This window comes from Marmota marmota, unplaced genomic scaffold, assembly GCF_001458135.2.
Source record: "Marmota marmota marmota unplaced genomic scaffold, marMar, whole genome shotgun sequence".
Taxonomy (NCBI): Eukaryota; Metazoa; Chordata; class Mammalia; order Rodentia; family Sciuridae; genus Marmota; species Marmota marmota.
In genome coordinates, this window is record NW_026000174.1 from 13,247,677 (window position 1) to 13,271,805 (window position 24,129).

The 24,129-nt window shown below is 43.9% G+C and overlaps 2 protein-coding genes across 2 annotated transcripts in view; both read left to right on the top strand.

Annotated features, from left to right (window-relative positions):
• The window catches only part of LOC107135511 (olfactory receptor 2AT4-like), a 34,968-nt gene extending 13,195 nt beyond the window's left edge, over positions 1–21,773 (top strand). Inside the window, 2 exon segments of the mRNA XM_015477411.2 lie at positions 19,808–21,428; positions 21,431–21,773. Coding sequence (XP_015332897.1) covers positions 20,502–21,428; positions 21,431–21,466 — 963 coding nt within the window. The 5' untranslated portion in view covers positions 19,808–20,501 and the 3' untranslated portion in view covers positions 21,467–21,773.
• Positions 6,447–9,038, top strand: LOC107135512 (olfactory receptor 2AT4-like). The gene is given in 1 exon segment (XM_015477412.2): positions 6,447–9,038. A coding segment is annotated over 1 exon segment (534 nt). The 5' UTR covers positions 6,447–6,599; the 3' UTR covers positions 7,134–9,038.
• Positions 21,774–24,129: the final 2,356 nt, after the last annotated feature.

Consider the following 24,129-nt stretch of genomic DNA (forward strand, 5'->3'; position numbering starts at 1 on the left):
GGAAAGGCAGCGGAGCACAACAGACACTAGGATGGCAATTTGTAAATCAATGGATGTGAAACTGATGTGATTCTGCTATCTGTGTATGGGGTGGAGGGGGGGAGTTCATAACCCACTTGAATCAAAGTGTGGAATATGATATGTCAAGAAATTTGTAATGTTTTGAACAACCCACAATAAAAAAAAAATTAAAAAAAAAAAAAAAAATAAAAAAATAAAAAAATAAAAAAATAGCTGGGCGCGGTAGTGCACACCTATAATCCCAGCTGCTCAGGAAGCTAAGGCAGAAGGATTGCCAGTTCAAAGCCAGCCTCTGCAAAAGTGAGGCGCTAAGCAACTCAGTGAGACCCTGTCTCTAGAAAATACAAAATAGGGCTGGGGATGTGGCTCAGTGGTCAGGTGCCCCTGAGTTCAATCGCTGGTACAAAAGTAAATAAATAAATAAATAAAAAGGACTAGAGGTGTAGCTCAGTGGCAAATCACCCCAAGTTCAGTTCCCAGCACCGAAAAACCAAAACAACTTACTGAACAAACCCTCATTTCTTTCTTTCTTTGTTTTTCTTTTTTGCAGCACTGTGGATTGAACTCAAGGCCTTAGCACAGGCTAGGCAAGCACTCTACCACGGTGCTACATTTCCAGCCCTTATAAACCCTTATTTCACAGAAAAGGAAACAGATTCTCAAATGTGCCAGACTTGAATCCAAATCCACCTGGCACCAAGATCTGAGCCTTATTCACTCTCCTGCCCTCAGTCCTGTTTGGTGGTGAACCGACACTCCCAGCATCCTCAGGGGATTCTCCCATAAATCCCCTGAGGCTTGTCCCCAGCCCCCAACTCACAGCACCAGGTCTGTCAATCTAACCTGTAGCCCACTCTGTTTCTAGTCCCTTCTCTGCCCCTGGAGACTCCTTTAAACCTTGAGAGTCAAGAGGCACCAGCCTTGGAAAGGGATCAAACTCTAACTCTGATAAAGGCAGGTTAGGTGTCTGAACCTCTCTGAGCTTCCTCATCTGACAAAACAGGGGTAATAAAAATTACTGCTTGGATTAAGGGAATGAAGTATGTGACCAGGGCACAGCCGTTAGCACAAGGAAGCACTCAACAGGGGCAGCCGTTATTGTTATGACTCTTCCTGCTCCTTCCTCCCGACAAGCTCCCTGGCTGGACTTCCTCCTCTAGCCTCTCCTGCTCTAATCCACTCTCCTTGCTGCAGTGGCTCTGAGCTTTCTGAAACGTGTCACTATGATGTTAGTGTCCCGTCCAGAGGCTGTGTCTAGCTTTCCAGTGTCCTTGGGCTGAGTTCGTACTCCTTAGCCTGGAATTTGAGACCTTTCTCCCTCTGACCCCCACGGACCCCTTTCGCCTCACCTTTTGAGACTCTCAGCCTCTCCGTCTACACTGGATTCCAAACAAACTTCCACCTAGCCCCCTAACATGCCTCCTGCCTTTTCCCCTTCGGTGACTTTGTTTACCCCTTCCTTATTGGCCTGGGACAAGGCTCCTCATCTGCTTATAATTTGGGATTTGGAAAGCTGTCTTCCCTGAGACAGGCCTGCTTTGTCCTCCCCTCCTCTGGGCCTCGAGACTCCTGAGTCGCACAGCTCACAGCGTCTGTGGAGGCCAGCTCTTCCCTTGGCCACCCCACTGGCCTGTCAGATGGCTGTGACGAAATGCCCCGCATAAAGCTAGTTTGATTCAATGTGGAATGAATGTGGAGCTGCAGTTCGAATCTTAAAATGGCAGCATCAACAGTCAGGCCTGGTTAATCCAGAGGGGAGAGCTCATGGGGCTGGAGGAAGAGGCCGTCATGGAAGGCTACCTGGAGGAAGATGACTTGGAATGACAGGGCATCTAGAAAGGGCAAGAACAAGAAAGAAGGAGAGAGTGTGAGCAAGCAGAAGAGGGAAGGCTGGGGAGCCGAGCCGCCTCTGCTGTCACACTTGCTCCTTTAGCTTCAGAGCATGCAGAGGGGCCCCGCAGCCCAGTGGCGCACACACTTCATGATCACAGAGAGAATCTCACAGCCCTTTCTCGCATTGTTGGTGGGCACAGAAGCTGGACTGGGGGTGAGCAAATCTGAGAGTTCAGATCTGCTTGGGCTTGGGTTGCTGTGGACAGGCCACCCCCTCCACCTGAGCCTGTTCCCTGTCTGTCACCTGGCGGTGCCGATTGTTGTTCAGTCAGCCCCCATAGACCATAAGTTTTATGTCCCAGTGAGGACTATTAATCTTGTTGTTCGAATTATCAACAAGGCCCAGTGGTAGCTGATAACAAACCACCCGGGAGTCCCCCATAACATTACTCAAGGTCACAGTGGAAGGGGATCTCAAGGGGTCAAGGCCCTGGCAGACGGAGGCATAGAGCTTGGGAGTTTAGTGCCACCAGGCTCAGCCCTGAGCTGGATGGGGAGAGGAAGGAGCCACTGCAGAGGCCTGGGTAGGACGGCTGGGCTGGGCTAAGCTGCAGAGGCACAGGGAGGGACCCAGCTCCAGGAGGATGGCGTGTTGGGAGGAGGCGGTGAGGGCCCTTCACCCAGCTCTGAGAGGGGCTGTGAAGGAGGGAGCGGCTACTCTCTTTTTGCTCTAGTTTATGGCATGCTGGGCTGCCTGGCTCTGCTGCTGAGTTGCCAGCTGTGTAACTCTGATCAGGTTATTACCCTCTCTGGGCCTCCCCATCCCTTTGGCAAGAATAAGGGAGCTGGACCAGAAGCTCTCGACAGAGCTGATGGCTTCTTATTATATTACAGGGCTGGACAGAAAGCCCTGAGATTGTCAGGATAGCCATGGCCCTATCTCTGCCTCTGGAAAATTAGGAAGCAAGGTGCCTGTGCCCCACTGATGTGTTGACTTTCTTGAGAGGGGTCAGAATGAATCCCTGGCCCAAGGAACCCCCAGGCCTAGAGAGAAACCGATGCATATGTGCACAACAAGCCCCAGATGAGCTGGGCCTAGGCAGGCGAGCTCCAGTGCCTCTCCCATGCCCAGCCTTTAGGAGCCCTGGGCAGGGAGCAGTATATGGCGTCTGGTGAAAGTGCCACCAGCTCTCTGTGTGACCTTGACCAAGTGTCTCCCCTTGCTGACTCATTTTTATTTGAAAAACAGGGGACATGGAGGTTAGGCAACACTGTTTGCTTAAGGCTCTGGTGTTCTGGCATTGCCCAGCAAACTCTGCACCTTCATGGTCCCGGTGGGTGGTGGGAACAACTTCTTAGAATTACTTAGAGAAGTGTGGTTTGTATTTCTTTAGATGCTTTGAGAAAAATCTCCACTGACTGGTCCATTATGGGAAAACGTTCAGTTTAACTCATGTTAACCCTTTCATTTATTAATTAATTTATTTAAAAAATCATTATAGAGGGTTTATTAGGTGTCAGGAAGCAAGTGTAAAAAACTTATGCTCAATGTGAAGCTTGGATGCCCAGAGCTTTTTTTTTTTTTTTTTTTTTTTTTTTTAATGAAAACAAGCCCAATCTCTCTCTTCCTTAAGTCATTTCTCAAAACAGCATTTTCCTAGCTATTTGCAGCCTCTGCTTAGTACTAAGTCCATCTGAATCTATTTTCAATGCCCTCAGAACAAAACTGATTTGTAGCTGTCTCTGATGTCAATCTAAGAAATAGAGGAAAATAAAACCTTTCCCCTAATTTTCCATCTGGTGGAATCAGAACTTCCAACTTCTCTAGGTAGCCTGGCTGGTGGCAAGGGTCAGAGCCTGAGCCAGGAAGCCTGGTTCTAGGACCAGCTCTGTCATGGGCCAGCTGTTGTACTGGTGGCAACCCCTCTCCCACCCCACTCAAGTCCGATTCCTTCATTTGTGAGGAAAGGACATGGACGCCATTATCTGTGGGGCTGTTTCCACTCTTATATATTCTGCAACATGAGAAAGATTTTTTTATAAGGAGAAGTCAAAGGTGGTGTTGGGAAAGCCCAAGGTGTCATCAGACTAGAAGTGGCAGTGTTCCAGAGGTCACATTACCTGGCCCTAGATAGCAATAGAGAGACAAGTCTTCCCTCAGCTCAGTTCTGTGGGTTGAAAAGTCTCACTTTAGAGGTCATGGGCTGCTGGGATTGCCCAGTTCATTTTCTGTTGCTATAACTGAATAGGAGGCCTGGACCACAGCCAGGTGGTCACAGAAGCTGTGATAGATGTAGAACTGGGAAATATATAAAGAATAAAGGTTTATTCGGCTCATGGTTCTGGAAGTCCAAGAGCATGGTGACAGCATCCGCTGGGCATCTGGTGAGGGCCTTCTGCTGGGTCATGATGTGATGGAGGGCATCACAGGTTGGACAGAGCAACCTATTAACTCTTCCTTTTCTTAAAAGTCACTGATGCAACCATGGGGGGTCCCACCCTCATGACTTCATCTGGTCCTAAGTATTACCCAAAGGCTCCGCCTCCAAATGCATATGACTTTGGGGGATGTCTCAACATGCATTTGGAAAGGGACAAATGACCAGACCATCACACCTGGTAACCTTCCTCCATAGCCTCGGGTGAGAGGAACGATTCCCCGCAGTGGTTGGTCTTCTCTTGTGACACTGGCTCTACTACTTTTCAGCTCTCTGTGATGCCCTTTGAAGTAGGACAAAGACAGGAAGCTCTAGGGTAGTGCAGGAAGCCACTAAAGAGCGACATCTGCAGCAGCCAGGAGGAGGGCAGACCCACAGAGCGACTTGGCGGGATGTGGGGCCCGCTTCCCCACCATGGGAAAATAGAATTCAACTTGAATGCCATGAGGGGACAAAACTCCTTCTATTAAGGACATATAGCAGTACAAAGTCAGCCCTCTGAGGGTGTCTGATGGTCTGGGAAACCGAGGGACTTTCAGTGTTAAAACCAGGACAGCTCTGGGCAAATCAGGATGTCTGATCACTGTACCATGTGACAAGGGACTAGATACAAAGGCAGGTCCCAGGGCACCCAGGTAGTGTGAGACAGACACAGAGAGCCCCAGCACAGGGGCACAGAAGGGGAGTCCAGTTAAAGATAAAGATAGCACAGGACAGGGGTCCTCAAGAGGATGGACAGACAGAGACAAAGGGCAGACATGGCGTCCCTGCCCAGATGGAGTTAGAGGATGGAGTGGGGCACAGAAGAAGAGGACTTGAATCCAAAGCAGAGCAGAAGTGGCTCTTCCGGCCATCCCTGAAGGAACCCTCCAATTCCTCAGAGTTCACGGGCACAATCCTTATAGAGTCTGTGGACAGTCCTGGAGGCCTGGAGGAGAACCTCCAAGTAAACCGCATAGCGTTTTTCTCTAGGACCTGACCTCACGCGCTCTCAACCAGTGCATCTATGTCTTCAGAAAGTCTTGAGTTAAAGAAGTCCATTCAGGAGTTGTGAAGAGCTCCCTGGACTGGATGGGCGTGTATTCAGTGACTGTAGTCAAGAGCACAGTGTGACCGTGGGCAAAGTCTGGCTAGTGACTGCTCAACATTTCTACGCCCCGAATGTTCCTTCAGCTGTGGCTGCAGCACCAGCCTAAAACATCAGGTCCCCTTAAAGGAGCTACCTGATTTCATGGTTGACATTTAAACATTGGAATGGATCCATTTCAAGTCTTTTTCTCATTTGACTTCCAATCTCGCAATATTAGGAATGTGGTTCACGCATGTAACTTTTTTGTTTGTTTTAGAACCATTAGATCTAGGTTTAGAAGGCTGCTTAAAGGTTTTTAATCTAGCTCCTATCCAAGTATTAGATCTTTTCTGTAGCATCCAGCCCAAAACACTCCACCCTGCATACATGTTGTTGCATGGAATCCACTGATTTCCAAGCTACCTTCTGCATTATGCAATAGTTCTGATGGAAGGAACCTTCTTCCCTCTGTGGGCTGCACTCTGGGTCCCTGAGTCTGCTGCCACTCTTGGTAAGTGTCCTTCCTTCTTCCCATAGCCCTTAGGCATTTGCATGCACCTCTTTTCCTCACTTAACAGGACCACCTCTCTCAACCATGGCTGTTGGACACTTCACAATCTGGGCATCTTAATTGTGCAATGAAAATCCTGACCCAAAGAAAATGTGGATTACAATCTATGGTTGGAAAGAAAAAAAAAAAGCACATGCTAGTTAAAGTATCCCTGATGTGTCCAGATGTGTCCTAATGTTCCCAGTTCTGTCTGTAGACACAGGGCTATGTCTGATCCACTGTAGGAGACATTACTTGTGATGGATCAGAGGACTCCTCGACTGTCTCTGCCTAGTGGGCATTCCCTCTTTAAGAGACCCTCTTCTTCCTCATCTTCTTGATTTTCTTCTTAATCTACCTGCTCATACAGATGGGTAATGCCCTGCTCCCAGTGGCTGTGCTGGCAGAGGCCAGCCTTCACAAGCCCCGGTGCATCTCTCTCTCTCTCTCTCTCTCTCTCTCTCTCTCTCTCTCTCTCTCTCTCTCTCTCTTTCTCTCTCTTTTCAGTAGTGGGGATTGAACCCAGGGTGCTCTACCATTGAGCTACACTCCCAGCCCTTTTAATTTTTTTTTTTTTTTTTTGCTTTGAGACAAGATCTAATCAAGTTGCCCAGGCTGGTCTTGAACTTGCATTTCTCTTGCCTGCCTAGTCTCTGAGATTGCAAGTGTGCACCAACACGCCAGATCCATGCATTTCCTTCTGATCAACCTTCCCAGTCCTTGTAACCACTATCTCCAAAATGCTGTCCCTATTTCTGTTGGGGATTGCTTCCTCCATTTCTCCACTTACTTCTAGCAGATGTAGCTTTGCCACAGCTACTGCTGCTCAGAAGCCTTCCTCCTGGTGGTCATGGCCTATGACTGCTATGTGGCTGTCCGTCACCCACTGCACTCTCTCATCCACATGACCCCATACATCAATGCTGCACCGGTGACCAGTGCCTGGCTCACCGCCCTCCTCCTGCCCGTCCCAGCAGTGGTCCAGACCTCCCAGATGGCATTTGACAACCTTGCCTACATCTATCACTGCTTCTGTGACCACCTGGCTGTGGTCCAGGCCTCCTGCTCCGACACCACCCCCCAGGCCCTCATGGGCTTCTGCATCGCCATGGTGGTCTCCCTCCTCCCCCTTCTCCTGGTGCTTCTGTCCTATGCTCACATCCTGGCCTCGGTGCTTCGCATCAGCTCCCGAGAAGGACGTTCAAAAGTCTTCTCCACCTGAGATGATGGTGGACATCCTCTGTAGTTTGAATATTGGGTACACCACAGAGGCTTTGTCCCTAGGGTGGGGCTATTGGCAGTGCCATGAACCTTTAGGAAATGGGGTCTTGTTGGAGATTCTGAGGTCATTGGGGATTGTGAGACCCTGGTGTCTCTCTCTTTACTTCCCTAATCACTTTGCTCCCACACACACATCTGCTATGAATGCACCACCCTTGCCAGAGATGCCACCACCCTTAACTGATGATGCCACTTCATCTTGAACTGGAAACTCCAGAACTGTGAGCCAAAATACACCTTTCCTTTTATGAATTAATTGTCTCAGGCATTTTGTTATCATAACAGGAAGCTGACTAATGCAGCGCCTGCTATTCATCCCTTGCCATTGCCAACATGGCCTATAGAGCCCACCTGCTGAGAATGCTCTGTGCCATTCTCATGCCTGTGCTCAACCCTCTCGGCTACATGCTGAAGTACTTTCATTTGCAGGCAGCAACACGGAGGAATCTCACTTAGTGTTGAGCAAATTAAGACTCAAAATGATATAGTACTCATCAATTATATAAAGTTTAGGACCAAGCAGAACTAAACTACTTTTTTAAAATCAATGCGTACAAAGGTCATAATCCATGAAAAAAGAATAACTATCATAAAAATCAGAATCGTGATCACTTTTAGGAGAGGAGGAGGGTGGTAAGCATTGAGAAATCCCAGGGGCTTGTGAGGTATTACCAGTGTTCTGTCCTGAATGGTGACACAGGGGTTTGTTTTAAATGAGACTGTACACAGTGGTGTGTTGCTTAACAGGGATAAGTTCTGAGAAATGCGTCACTGGGGGATTGCATCACTGGGCAACATCACAGAGTGTGGCCAGCTACACCCCAAGGCTATAAGAAATGTATTGCTCCTGGAGAACAGATGAGCAAGAGCATGAGATTAAATAAAGTACCAGAGAATATGATGCAATCAAAAGAAGAAATAGATACAAAATACAGGGGGCAGCCTCCAGAGCAGCCCAGCACACTGGTCACAGTAAACTTTTATTTTTTTTAAAGTAGGACTATACACTACAATAACTATTTAAGAGTATAGTAAGTACCTAAAATGGTAACAGCCATTTATTAGCATTAGCAAGCATTATTCTGTATAATTGTGTGGGCTGCACTTGTATACAGCTGGCAACACAGAAAGGCTGTTCACACCAGCCTCACCTCAGACCCAGGAGGAAGATGTGGCATTATGACCCTCTGATAGCTATGACATCACAAGGCAAAAGGAATTTTGGGGCCTCATTAGAGTTTTGGGGTTTTGTTGGTTGGTTGGTTGGTACCAGAGATTAAACTCAGGGGTGTTTAACTACTGAGCCACATTCCCAGCTTTTTGAAATATTTTATTTAGAAATGGTCTCACTAAGTTGCTTAGGGCCTCCCTCAATTGCTGAGGTTGATTTTGAACTTGGGATCCTTCTGCCTCAACCTCCAGAGACACTGGAGGCATATATCACCATGCCTGAATTAAGCAGTCTTTACTGAACTTTTGAGCTCGAGGCCCAGAATAAATCAGAACAGTCACTGCCCTCAAGATGCTCCCAGTCCAGGGAGGGTTACAGATGTGGGTGCAAATAGCACAGGTGTTTGTGCTGAGGGAAGCAGGGTGGAATCCAGGGATGGCGGGAGGGGAGGTTGGTGTTCAGTCACAGTAAGCATGTTTTAACCCATGGCCCCTTCTACTGCCTGTTCCAAGTCACAATTATCACTGTTTTAAGTCAAAATAATGAAACAAGGCACAAGAGTATCATTTCTCTAACTATGTTTTATTCTTATTTATTATACATGACAGCAGAATGCATTTAAATTCATAGTACACATATAGAGCTCAATTTTTCATGTCTCTGGTTGTACACAAAGTAGAGTCACACCATTTGTGTCTTCAAACATGTACCTAGGGTAATGATGTCCATCCCCATCTTTCCCACCCCCAACCCCCCTCCCTTCCCCTCCATCCCCTTTGTTCTATCTAAATTTTCTCCATTCCTCCCATGCTCCCCACCATCCCCATTATGGATCAGCATCCACTTATCAGAGAAAACATTTAGCATTTGGTTCTTTGGGATTGGCTAACTTCTCTTAGCACAATATTCTCCAACACCATCCATTTACCTGCAAATGCCATGATTTTGTTCTCTTTTAATGCTGAGTAATATTCCTTTGTGTGTATATACCACAGTTTCTTTATCCATTCATCTAATGAAGGGCATCTAGGTTGGTTCCACAATTTTGCCTTTGTGAATTGTGCTACTATAAATATTGATGTGGCTGTGTCCCTGTAGCATGCTGTTTTTAAGTCCTTTGGGTATAAACCGAAGAGTGGGATAGTTGGGTCAAAAGGTGGTTCCATTCCAAGTATTCCAAGGAATCTCCATACTGCTTTCCAGATGGCTGCACCAGTTTGCAGTCCCACCAGCAATGTATGGGTGTACCTTTTCCCCCACATCCTCTCCAACATTTATTGTTGTTTGTATTCTTAATAGCTGCCATTCTGACTGGAGTGAAATGAAATCTTAGAGTAGGTTTTCTTTTTTAATATTTATTTTTTTAGTTGTAGTTGGACACAATACCTTTATTTAATTAATTTATTTATTTTCATGTGGTGCTGAGGATTGAACCCAGGGCCTTGTATGTGCTAGGCAAAAACTCTATCGCTGAGCCACAACCCCAAGAGTAATTTTGATTTGCATTTCTAGCATATATTCTTGAGGTAAATAAAATACTTACACCAAGTTCTTACTTGGGACTTTCTGTTTATATTTCAAATAGCATGATTCATTTTAATCTGTTATTCTCCCCTTACTTTTTCTTAAAAGTATCTTCCCAGACTTGTTCACACTAACATTATCTAGTTTCACTTTTGAAGACTTAGTTATTTATAACTAGATTTTTTTTCCCTAAGTAATATGTTTTAAATTTTATCATTAAAGTCATAAAATCTCTGTCACTGAATGCTTCTTCCACATACATGTAAAATCGGACCGCTTACTCTGAAAGAACCAATGGATCAAAGAAAATCATCGAGAAAATTAGAAAATATTTTGAAAGAAATGAAAACAACCTACTATAACTTATGGGATGCAGCTAAAATAGTAACTAGAGAGAAAATTATAGCTGTAAATGTCTACATTATAAAGAATAATCTCAAATCATTAACCTTTCATTTTAAGAAATTTGAAAAGAACATCAAATAAAACTTGGATTCAGACACAAAATCAGAGCAGATAAATGAAACAGAGAATATATAGAGAGGATTCCAATTACTAAAATAAGCAGTAAAATGAGGGGCTATTACTTCTCATCATATGGAGATAAGAAATGCTGAAGGAAAAGACCACCACTCCATATCTGAAACAAGCCTAAACAAGCCTGTAATTCCAGTGGCTTGGGAGGCTGAGGTAGGAGGATCAAAATTCCTCTTTTGAATAGAGGGAGTAGACACAGAGACGCTAAGCAACTAGTGAGACCCCGTCGCTAAATAAAATACCAAATAGGGCTGGGGATGTGGCTCAGTGGTTAAGGGCCCCTGGGTCCAATCCCCCAGTACCAAAAATAAATAAATAGAATCTGAAACAAAGAGCTGGGTTTTCACTGGCTTCTTTGTGGAGATGCTGCGGTTTACAGCAGTCTGTTTCCTAGTGACTGAGGGAGCTGCTCCTGTACAGGGCTGTGGAACGTGGACATCAGGGGAAGCTGGGCTTCAGGCAGGGCGGTTTAAGGACTGGTCTGCCTTCATTGTAGAAGCGTGGTGACAGAGGGAAGACATTCTGAGTGACTTTGGGACGTGTGAGCTGACATGAAGCTGTCATTGGACAATAAGCAGGTTTAAAACAAGTTCTGATAAGTATTTATTACCATGGCTACAGAACAACCAGTCATTTCCTAGAAATAAGAGAACAATTTTATTCTCAGAGGTAATAAAATCGTATTCCATCCTATGACGCAATAATAGCAGTTCTTTAGAAGGTTAGCTTTTTTCAAAGAAGTCTCCCCCAACATTTTTACTCTCCTATTTTGGTTCATTTCCTAATAGAAAACTCAGTAAAACAAGAACCCTCTTAAAAAGGGATCTAAACTTGGATTTTGTTTGATTTTCCCTACTTTCCACGATTCTGCCAATGGTCGCACTCCATGTGTGTTCTTCTGACCCAGGCACCCAACTCTTTTTATCAGCTTCATCCACACATCCCCCAAAGCCTTTAGTCATTCTTGTGCTGCCAAAAACATGGCCTTTAAAAGTTTATTAAAGATCTCTATTGTGTCTGAGAATTAGGAAGCAGAACAAAAAAATTCCACCCATTGATCTGGCAATTCTGCAGGATTCTTTGCTTTTAATTGAAGAGTGGTTAGATTTTTACCCCCTAAAACATTTTCTGTATTTACCTTTATGGTACTAAAGCAAAGATCCATACACACATTTAGCCCAACCCAAAATTCCTCTCTTGAATAGAGGGAGTAGACACAGAGAAAAGAAGGTGGTACACATAGCTTCTACTTGTTCCAAACCATCTTCAGCTCCATCATGAACTTCACTAGATCAAAAGGAGAGCAATCTCTGCCCCGCTGCCATTGGTTTAGTAATCCCAGTTTGCCATTGTAAATCTACAATCACCAGAGGTCTATTATGGAAATCTCTGCTGCGGACTGAAATGAACTCCTTGTGCGTGTTTTTCTCCTGGTTCTGGGCAGAAGCATCAGCCCCTGGTGTAAGAGGGTCATGACAATCATTGCTGAAACTTGGTGTTCCCAGTGTTTACATACGGGTCAGATGGTTCTGCCCATGTGTACCTGTGCTGTTTTAAGATGTAATAATTGCTTGGCACAAAGTTCTACTTCTAGGGATCTACTTCTTTAAAGAAATATTCTGGCACATGTAACCCAAAATGCATGTTAAAAGGACATTCATCACAAACTGTTCACAGTAGCAATAATTGGATCCAACCTAAATGTCCCAACAGGTGACTTATTAGAGAAACTACATCCTTATTATGAAATACCAAATATGAGATCAAAAGAATGAAGTAGATCAGTCATAGAAAGATTCTAAGATTTATTGTTGAATTAAAACTATTTTACACAATAAGTACAAAATGATTCAATTTATGTTAATAGAAAAACTACACACTCACTTAGAAATGCCTGGAAGAAACAGAACATCAGTGATTAACTGTGGGGTGGGAAGGGGGAATATGGAGAAGGGATGGCGTGAGGACTTCCCAGTTCACTCCATAAAGCTCTGCACTGGTTAAAATATTTTATAATGATAATATATTTATTAATTGTTAAATTTCCAAAGTTGATGAAATTAATATATGTATTAGTGAAAAAGTGACAGAATCAGAAACAGAGAGCAGTAAAGCCAAAGGAGGGAAGGAGAGAGATGAGGCAGAGGGGTCTGAGACGCATGCCTTTGTCCCGCCTGCAGTTAAGATGTAGCTTTCTACCCTCACTGTCCTTCCTGGAAACCATGGCATACTTGTTATGGCACAGCAGCGGCTCAGTCTGACTATTTTGCTTCATTAAATATCAGCTCCTACTTACTGAGTGCTTAGCGATTGACAGGCTCCCGACTAAGCAACCCAGCTCTGCCCAGCAGCCTGTGAGGCAGGTGGTGCCTCTCCACCCTCCCTACAGGTGAGGAACCCCCACAAGACTCAGGTCTCAGCTCCTGGATAACATGCTGCTGAGCCAGGTCCCACTCCTAGCTCTGCCACGGCACGCCATGTGACTTTGAGCAAGTCACTTCACTTCTCTAGATCTCAGTTTCCCCAAACGAGCAATCTCGACTCTTCTTTCCCCGGTGGTTGCGAGGACTAGTTGAGGAAACAGGACAAGACTGTTCCCCTGGTGATCAAGTTCGGAGGCCCTTGAGGGTTGCCAGCGCTGCTATTTTCACCATCAGCCAGGTCTCCCGTTACACCCTGGAAAGTCGCTCCCAGCTGGCAGGCAGGTCTGTGGTCCCAGAGGAAAGCCAGCTGGAGGTGTGGGGTGGGGTGGGGGATCCCAGCAGGCATGGCTGCCAGGAGGCACCTGGGGATTTAATGGGCTGTGGCTCAGCTCTTACCTGGCCCTTCCCAACAGAGTCAAGTGTGACTCCACAGAAGGCACTCAGGAGAACCAGGCTTGGCTGGTGAGCTGGGCTGGGGATGGAGTGTGCAGATGCAGACAAAGGCTGGGGTGGAGACAGGTTTGGGAGGTCAGGGTGTAAAGGGCCCCGGTGCAGAGTCTGGGAACACACACTGGACGTATGAATGACAGGGTCTCAGAATCTATGTCAGCTGTGCACACAGTCCTTGTGACTGTAGGTCAGACACAAGCAGGCCAGAGCAGGGATGTGCAGTCACCAGCAGGAGGCTGCAGATCTGGGAGGAGAGTCTCACGAGGAGGCAAAGCCAATGACAGCAAGAGAAACGGGGATGATTAATGAAGCATCTGTCAGCTCTGCAAGAGTCACAGGCAAGGGAAATGTGGTGCAGGCAGGGAAAGGGGAAAGCAGGTCTGTTTAACTCCAAAGTTAATGGACCTACATTATTTACATGTATTGCTCCCCCAATAGGAACAGCACCGTGGGAGCCTCCTGACCAAATTGCATAGGTTTGGAGGTTGCCATCTCTGAACACCTCCCTGTCCAAACAGAAGGGATGCACAAAATTTTATTTTTACCTGAAGAAGAAAATTTTTCTAAAGGCTTTATTTATTTATTTATTTATTTATTTTTAACAGATGGAAAAACTGAGGCTCAGAGACCCAAAGTCACAGCAAGTGAGCAGCAAGCCTGGCCGAGGAGCCAGGACTCTTGGTTGCCAGGAGGGGTCAGAACTTTGTAGCAAGCTGGCTGCAGAAACAACCTTTTTTCTCATCTTTTACCAGCCAAGGCCTTGGATGAGGGCCTTCTCTGACCTCCAGTTTCTTCATTGTTGAAGTAGCACAATCCCTCCTTGGCAGGTTGTGTGATGACAGAAGTTGAGATGATGTTCATAAAAGTGCAGGTTGAACATTCAGATGACTGGCTTTTCTGACCTTTCTCTCCCCTATTGGTACAGAACTTGGTTCTTAGGCAATCTCTACAGGGAAAAGCCTATTAAGGAAATGGTCCCCGAACAATTCCATTAATAACCTGAAGCATCAAAAACACTCATGTCATTAAAAATAAAATCCCTTATTCTAAATGAATAAATAAGTGTAAAGAAGTAAAAACAATGTTCCGATTTTTACCAGTGTTCCCTCAATGCTCTTTAAAGATATCAGGTACCAAATTCTTTCAAAAACATTTTTTTGGTGTTGCTTCTCATCTAGCTGGTGCCCTAAGGACACCTTTCACTTGTCTGTCACTCAGTCCTGCTCTCCAGAACAGTGGTTCAGGGGATCAAAGTGTTCTAGTGCCTTTGGGGTAAGCACAAAAACCTCAGCTGGCTGGTGTGTTCTGTGGTCCCAAATAAGTAGGGCAGCTCAGGCTCCTGGCTGGATCACCCCTGGCTCAAGGCTGATAATCCAGCCTCCTGGAGTCCAGTTCTAGTGCTGTCACCCCTCTTACTGGGTGTGACCTTAGGAAAATCACAGCCCATTTCCCAGCCTCCCTTCTGTGTCCCCATCTATATAAAAAAGGGGTTAGACTAAAACTGCTTAATCACTAATGGCTCCTTCATGCCTATTTTATGATTCAAAAAGAGGCAAATTGAGGGAGCTGCATTCGGCTCCCATCTCTCCAGCAAGAGCAGTGGTGCATTATTAAATAGAAAACAATCCGCCCCTGTTACTGCCCTGAGAGTGCACTTGGTCTGGTAAAGTCATAGACACATAAATAGACCATGACAACCCAGTGTGATCAGAAATATGACACAGGACAGTACAGGAAGTTCAAGGTTTGGAAAAGAGGCCACTGAGCCAGCCAGGACCATGAGGCCTCTCAGAGGAGGTGATATTTTGAGTTGAGTTTGGCAGAAGCACAGGCCAGGTCGGGGGTTGCCATGGTCTAGGGGAGGATGAAGTTGCAAGGTGGTGGGTTTGGCTGGCAGGCTACGGAGTCATCTTCCCTAATGGAAGATGTGCTGGCTGGGAGTCAGGACACTGGGTTCAGGACCTGTACTTCTGGTATAAATTTGTTGGTTGACCTTGGAAAGACATTCTGTATTTCTGGGCTTCAGAATCAGCCAATATCCTCACTGTTTGATGGAAGTGAGGAAGAGAAATTTTGGTAAAATGGCACGCAGTGGCTCTGAGTTTTAGCCCCTCAAATGCCATCTCACCCTAATTCAGTGATATTTAATCCATAGTTGACTTTTCTGAGCCATAATGACATTCAGGGAAATATAGCTAGCATCTGTTTTGGGTTTAGAAAAACACAGCCGTGGGCTTGGCAGTTGGGTGTGGTTAACAGGGTTAACCCTCCTCAACAGAGGTGCAGGGGTTTTGGTTTCCTGCCTGGGGAATGGGGCCGACCCTTAGAACTCTCTTTCAAGGGGGCATTCACAATAGAGTGACTGTCCCATGTGTCGTTTAGAAAGACACTTTACCAGCCTTCACTCTCTAATGGAGAACCAGGCCACATGCTTAAGAGAAAAAAACAAACAAACTCTGGAATGTGGAGATCAGGCAGTGAAATGGCACTAGCAGCAAAGAAATGTGGAAGGGAAGAGAAAACCTGTGCCTCGATCTCTCATCTCATGAAAACCTCAGCTTCCCAATTCTCCAGATTAGAGAAGAAAGGATTGATGGAGAGAGGGTTGGACTCCAGTCCTGGACCCATGACTGACTGGCCACAGGAGCTTGGGCAGAGCCTTAAACTTTTTTTGTCATTTGTCCATTTTTGTAAAGGAAAAAGCTGACTGGGCATTTTCAGGTTTGACATTTTTGCAATTGAGTGCCATGACAGGTATTTTATGGGAGCTAAGAGAAATGGGAGAGTTCTGAAAAAATCAGGGAGGCAGTAATCTCAAAATCATCGGTACTAAAGAGGCAATGATACCCATGTGCACACAGGCTCGCTCCTGGCTTGTTTATTCAGGAGAACATCCAAAATAGCAGAGAAGTCCTATTCTTCCTCATTAGAGACCCCCAGATCTGTGGGTCCATAAGGGGAAGCAACTTCTTAGGTGGGGCTTTGGCCTTTGGGCTCTTGTCACAACACTGTGTTATTCTCTAGTGACAATGGCTCCTAAGTCTACGTTACTATAGTACCTACCTATCTGTGGCGAGGGAAGCCTAGTCATGAAATGCTCAATTGGAAACACCTGCTGAATGACAGTAGCAGCTAGGAGGAAGGATCACACAAGGATGTGTATCACACAAGGATGCCCTTCTATCAAGGGGCAATTGGGCATTCTACGTAATGTTGCCAACAATACACCTGTAACTTGGACTCCAATTGGAAGTGACTCCTCCCACAAAAAGCATCCTCTGCTGTTTTTTTTATTGTAACGTGACAACAGTCACACACCAGAGGCAAGCAATATATTCAGTTGTATGTGTTTAAGGAACACAGAAAAATAAAGCCCACAAATGTTAGGCATAGATATGGCTATTTAGAGATCGGCTACAACATAGCTAGATAAATAGCACATTTCCAGCAACCTAGAAGCCTCTCTGCCCCAGACCCAACCAATCCTCGACCACAGTGTAGCTGCTGTTGCTACCACCATCATCATGGACGAACATTTTCTGTTTTTGATCTTCGTCTACATGGAATCATGTAGCATGCAATCATTGGGTCTGGTTTCTCTTATTCCATATTATGACTGTGAGCTGTATATATTAAGTCGCATGTAACAGTGGCTCATCATTTTTCATAGCCATTTAGTACCTCATTGTATGACTATACTACCATCTGTCCATTTTACTGTCATGGATATTTGGGCTGTTTCATTTGGGAACTGTAAGTAAAGGCTGGTAGGTACATTTTCTATTAAGGCAAAATTTATGGCATAAAAATTACCATTTTTAAACTATGCCGATTAATGACTTTTAGTACATTACACAATGTTGTACACTCATTATATCTATTAAATTCCAATACATTTTCACTACTCCTATATCCCTTAAGCAGTCCCCCCTGCACCTTGCAACCCCCATTTTTTAGTTTGGCAATCACTAATCATTCTGCCTCTATAGAGGCCTATTCTGGACATATTCTATAAATGGAATCATACAATATGTGCTCTTTATATTTGGCTTCTTTCATTCAGCATAATGTTTAAAAGATTCATCCATGTCTTTTCCTTTTATGACTGAGTAATATTCATGGATAAACCACATTTTGTTTTTCCATTCATCCATTAATGAATATTTTAGTATTGTACTTTTTGACTAACATATACTTCTGCAATGAACATTCATGTACAAGTTTTTGTGTGACACATTTTCAATTTTGGGGGTGTATTTTTAGGGCTATGGACATAGCACTCATTTTCCTTGGCTATGTGTCCAGTAGCAGGATTGCTGAGTCACAAGTTCTAGGAGGTTTTGCCAAACCATTATGCAGAGTGGTTTACCAGTTACCAGCAATGTGTGAGAGCACTCACTAATCACTCCTAATTTCACTAAAGCTTGGAAGCTTTTCACATATTAGCAATCCTGGTGAGTATGTAGTGTTTTCATTATGTTTTAATTTACATTTCTATGAAGGCCACAGATGTTGATCACTTTTTCCTGTGCTTATTCACCATTTGGATGGTCTCTTTGAGGTACCTGCCTAGTCATGTCTTTCTCCCATTTTTCTGTTATTTCATCTGTTCCTTTCTTATTGCTTGTGGGAGATTTGTATATATGCTGTATACATGCCCTTTGATATATGCATTGAGAATAGTTTCTCCCATCCAAGATCTTATCTTCTCACTTTGGGTTGTGTGTGTGTGCGCGCGATTTTATTTATTTATTCATTTATTTGGTACTAGGAATTGAACCCAGAGGCATTTTACCACTGAGTCACATCCCTAGCCCTTTTTATTTTTTATTTTGAGACAGGGTTTCGTTAAGTTGCTTAGGGCCTTTCTAAGTTGCTGAGGCTGTCTTTGAACTTTTGATCCTCCTGCCTCAGTCTCCTGAGCTACAGGAATTATAGGCAAGTGTCATCACATCTGGCATTATATTTTAATTGACATAAAATCTACACAGAATATAATGCACAGATTTAGGTATAATTCAATGTGGTTTCATAAATATAAACAAACATCCATGTAACCACCACTCAAATCAATATATAGAACATTTCCATCACTTCAGAAAGTGTACTCTGATCACCTTCTTGTCAATCCTCACCCCTGTAAGCAATCATTGTATTGACTTATGATACCATAGATGAGTTTTGCCTGTCAGTTAATATCAGTTAAATTGCACAGCATGCACTCTTTATCACTTTCTGGGACTTTAATATTTTCCACTGATCTATTTTTCAGGTCTCTAATGTGTCTTCCATTATGTTCAGTTTGCTACTAATGTTTATCCAATGAATTCTTAATTTCAAATATTGGATATTTTTATTCTAGAATGTTTGACTTTTAAAAATAGAATTCACTCTTCTGTTGAAATTCTCTATTTTAAAGTCCATTTTGCTAACATTTTCCTCTATTTTCTTTAACATAGTTATACCAAAGTCCTTGTTTGCTAACTCAGGTATCTGGATCATTTGTTTGACAACTTTTATATTATGTTTTTTCTCTTAACTCTTGGTCACGCTTTCCTTCCTTTTGCATATCTAATAATTTTTATTGTGGGTAGAATGTTATGTTAAATTCATGGAGATCCTACATGACATGTCTCACCAGATATATGTTCCCTTTTCTCTATTAGGCAGGTTGAGTAAGGAGCTTATCACATTGATGCTTGAGTTAGGTCAGGCTGGGTTTTAGTTCTAGTAGGGTTTAGTCTAAATTTGGTCTGTTTCTGTTCCTAGGCATGACTGTCCTATATTTTGAATTGATAACATTATTGATCTGTCCCCTCAGCCCTGAAAGACTAGTAGATTTGTTTCTTCCTTTGGAGGGTTTGAGTAGCTCCTTGGCTGCCCTTTACCCCCTCCATGGCATGCACCCCCATTCATATAGCTTCAATGCTTGGGGAATCTTTTGAGGGGTATAATAGTGTGTTTGAGGCAAGCCCTCTTTTATTTTTTATTTTTTAAATGATTTAGCTATTTTCATTTTCTCACTAGTCTTTTAAGCATCACAAAATCATGAGAGATTTTGTTTTTTTAGAAGCCCTTTAGCTCTCCAGCCTCCCTTGCATAGCTCCAGAATTCAGATGGCCCATTTGAATTTCTAATCTATTTTGCAAGACTTTCTTTGACTGATAAAAGGTTTGCTTCTTTCTCCCTCTGCTCGGTCTGAGTTTCAAAACCCATGATGGCCCTCAAACCAGACATTTCCAGAGAAACAAAGAGCTGGTGATTGTTGCTGCTGAAAAAATTTTACAAATGGATTTCAATGAAATTTTGGTGAATGGATCCTCTCACCAGTCTCAGTTTGCTCCCCCAAATTGGTTTTGCTATGTCTAACAGCGCTCTTACAAGAACAAGTGGTGATTGTTAATTTGCTTTGGAGCCCCCCAGGTCCCAACATGAAGAGTTCAATTTTATTCTTAATGCACTTATGTTTCGTCAATTTATTTAAAAATGTGATTTGTGTAATTTATCCAGGTTTTCCTAGTTGTCACAGTGGAAAAGTTCAGCTACCATGGCCTATTACATCCTTGGCAGTAGCAGAAGTTCAGACACCCAGCTTAAATGGAGTCAGGAAGGACCACAACTCAAGGAACACAGGGAAGGGAGAAGCTTACTAAGTATCTGAGCAGCAGTGTATTACAGTGAACCTTGGACACAGGAACCCCTCCAAAGCCACGTGGTGGATCTTGAAGTGAGTGCAAAAGTCAAGACACAAGCTTAATGACTTGATTCAAGAGATCTCACAACACAAACCATGCATCATGCAACCTAAGATGGGAACCAGAAAGTCTTCCCAAAGAATTCAGTCATGATTAAATATCCAACTATTTAGATCTGGTTTCCCAGTAAAATGTAAACTCTCAGAAAACAGGAATTTTGCCTTTCTTCTTCACCTTCAGCATGATCACCTAAACACATCATAAAGCCTTCTATCTACTAGATCATTAATTAATAATTAATATTTGAAAAATTCTGGATTCACATGATAGAAATCACAGCTGACCCTCAGCCCTCAAGAGTTGGTTATAAATAATTGTGCTCATGTTAACTACAGAGTAAACATTACAGAATTATCACTTGAAAATCTTTTGTTGCTGTGGTTTCCAGATGTTCTCAGTGTCCAGATATTCCAGCTGTCCATCTCTCAGAAATCCAGCTCTGTCTCACTATGGAGGCCACAACCTGTAATGGCTCAGTGGACAGAACCCCCATCTTCTACCTGGTGGGCATCCCCTCTCTACCAGAGTTCTTCTTCCTCCCCATGTTCTTTATTTTCCTCCTGTTCTACCTTCTCATTCTCACAGGTAATGCCCTGATTCTGGTGGCCGTGGTGGCAGAGCCAAGCCTTCACAAGCCCATGTACTTCTTTCTGATCAACCTCTCAGCCTTAGATATTCTTTTCACCACAACTACCGTCCCCAAGATGCTGTCCCTGTTCCTGCTTGGGGACCACTTCCTCAGCTTTCCTTCCTGCTTAATGCAGATGTACCTCTTTCAAAGCTTTACATGCTCAGAAGCCTTCCTCCTGGTGGTCATGGCCTATGACCGCTACGTGGCCATCTGCCGCCCACTGCACTACCCCGTCCACATGACCCCACAGACTAATGCTGCACTGGCGGCCAGTGCCTGGCTCACTGCCCTCCTCCTGCCCGTCCCAGCGGTGGTGAAGACTTCCCAGATGGCATATAACAACATTGCCTACATCTATCATTGCTTCTGTGACCACTTTTCTCTAGTCCAGGCCTCCTGCTCCGACACCACCCCCCAGACCCTCATGGGCTTCTGCATCGCCATGGTGGTCTCCCTCCTCCCCCTTCTCCTGGTGCTTCTGTCCTACGCTCACATCCTGGCCTCGGTGCTTCGCATCAGCTCCCGAGAAGGACGTTCCAAGGCCTTCTCCACCTGCAGCTCCCACCTCCTGGTGGTGGGCACCTACTACTCGTCAATTGCCGTGGCCTATGTGGCCTACAGGGCTGACCTGCCCCTGGACTTCCACATCATGGGCAATGTGGCCTATGCTATTCTCACACCAATTCTTAACCCACTCATTTATACCCTGAGAAATAAGGATGTCAAGGCTGCCATCATGAAAATTGCATATCTCAAAAACCAGGCAGGGACAGGGACATTTAACCTTTAAATGCAGCCAATTCTGCTCCCAGGACTCCAAATAATGGTGCTTAGCTTGGAGTGGAAACTCAATAAATATTGTTGAATGAATAAATTAATCATATAAAATAGTAAAATAAAATTCAACTGAGTAGACAGCTCCAAAAGTGATTTTCATACTTTGGTCCAGGGTTTTCTCCCTGGTGCAATGGAATGATGTGAATGTGCACAGGAATCTGGAGTTGTATAAAATTTTCACTACTGAATAATTCAACAATAGTTTGCTGAAATAAAAAAAAATCTGCACGGCAGGGAAAAAAAAAAAAACCTTTATAAACAAAGTCAAAAAATAAAAGACATAGCCCAGGAAAAGAACAACTACTTATAATACATGAAGAGCTCTTCAAACTTTAGAAGAAAAAGTCTAATATTTCAATATAAAAATGGGCACAATGTGAATAGATAGATGACCAATGCCTGGCCTTCACACAATTAAAAGGTATTTCATCTACTATCTAAAATGTATACAAACTAAAACTATTCCTCAATGCCGTATTTTACTTACTTAGAAAAGCAAAAACCTAAGATTTTGACAATATTCCTGGAAAAAGTAGATGTCTCATAAGTCTCTTGTGAGGATGAAAAATTAGTACAGTGCTACTATAAGTAGCCATCAAAGGTATTTATGCTCTCCCCTTTTATTCAGTAATCTCACTCTAGGAATCTGTCCCAAAGATTGACTGGCAATCATTCTTTAGCTTACACATTCATCAATAATGGCCTGGTTGAATAAAATATAAAAATGTATAAAACACATACATTTTCCTTTTTAGGAAAGGAAATGAGTCAGGAAAGGAAACAAGTAAGCTCTACATGTTGACATGGTGTCATTCTTAAGATATATTGTTAAGTAAGTAGAGGGAGCAGTTGGGCACAGTGGTGCATGGCTATAATCCCAGTGACTTGGGAGGTTGAGACAGGAGGATCGAAAGTTTGAGGCCAGCCAGGGTAGTGAGATCTTGTCTCAAAATAGAATAAAGTAAAAGCTGGGGATATAGCTCAGTGGTAGATCACCCTTAGGTTGACTCTCTATTAACACCACACCCACGCACACACACACACACACACACACAAAGCTACAAAACAGTGTTTTCACAAGAAAAAAAATTTAAAACTTGCTTAAATTTTCAGAAAAAAAGCTTTAAAAATATGATTCTATGTTATCCTCTCTTTTAGCTTATTATTGTTCTTTAGTGGTTGTCCTTGTGTTTATGATATACATTTTTAATTAATTACAACCTAACCTTTATGTGAAAAGAAACTTGTACCAGTAGATCCCCCATTCTGTGTGCTGTCTCAAACCTTCTACTTTTATATATGTTCTAAACACACAGAACATTGCTACTTTTGCTTTTGACAGTCAGTCACCTTTTGAAGCAATTAAACAAAGAAATTAATTGCATTTTGCTTTAGTTTATTCCACTTGCACCACTGCTCCAACAAACCACTTATAAAACGGCCAGGGGAATTCAAAGATGAACTAGAAATTTATGCTATCAACTTTATTGAGGCAGACTTTATATGCAACATAAAGGACATCTCTTTAAGTGTAAAGTTTCCAAAAATCTTGACAAATGCATACAATGGCATAACCTCCATCCCTGTTGAGATAAGAGAATATTCCATCACCCTGGAGGGTTCCCCTGCGTCCCTTCCTAGTCAGCCCTCCTACTCTGTCCCTTGGCAAACACTGATTTGTTTTTGGTAGTGGAGATCTGTTTTACACTCTCCAGGATTTCATATAAATGAAATGAACCTGGCTCCTGTTATTTGCCACAGGGTTTTTTTACATTCACCTGTTTTATTGCTTGTGTGAGTGGTTTGTTCTTTTCTACAATTGACAAATGCTTTTCCTTTTGCCTTATTGTTTCACTTTTTCCTTTCAAACTTTAAAATTTCTCTTTCTCTTATTGTTTTTTCTTATTGCACCAACTAAATTTTCCAGTACAATGTTGTGAAAGTGGTGAAAGCTGACATTCTTGCATTCTTATTCTTTATAGTGATCTTTCACTATGGTGTTAAACATTTTTAAAAATTTTTAATTTGTTATATATGACAACAATGCATTATAATTCGTATTACGCATATAGGGCACAATTTTTCATGCCTTTGGTTGTACACCAAGTAGAGTCATACACATACTTAAGACCTTCATGTGGCCGAATTCCGGCTCCCAGAACTGAGCCCGCGGGGACTGCTTCTTGGAGCCTACCCTTATAGGAGCTTACACTGAGCACGGAGCGGCCGAGTTCCGGCTCCCGGAACTTCCCTGGCCCAGGGCTAGGAGCCAGGGGAAACTGCTTCTCGGTCCGGGTCCTGCTGAGGGCCGGTCAGGACTCACCCGTTGCTTTGGTTGCCCGGCAAGGGGAATGAAATGCTGCCATTCGCATAGGATACCAACATGGCAGAGATCTGATGTCATCAGAAAGCGGCGGAGGAGAGAACTTCATCAATACCAGCGGCGACAGAAACAGTTGGTCTCCTGGTAGGGGGGGTGAGGCACAGACACCCGAGTCTCCTCAATTTGTCGTCGAGCCAGAGGGGAGGAGCCGGGCAGCCGCCAGCGCCCGGAGCAGGCCCAGTGGCTCGCCAGCGTGGTGACCGCGTGACCCCAATTGGAGAGGGGG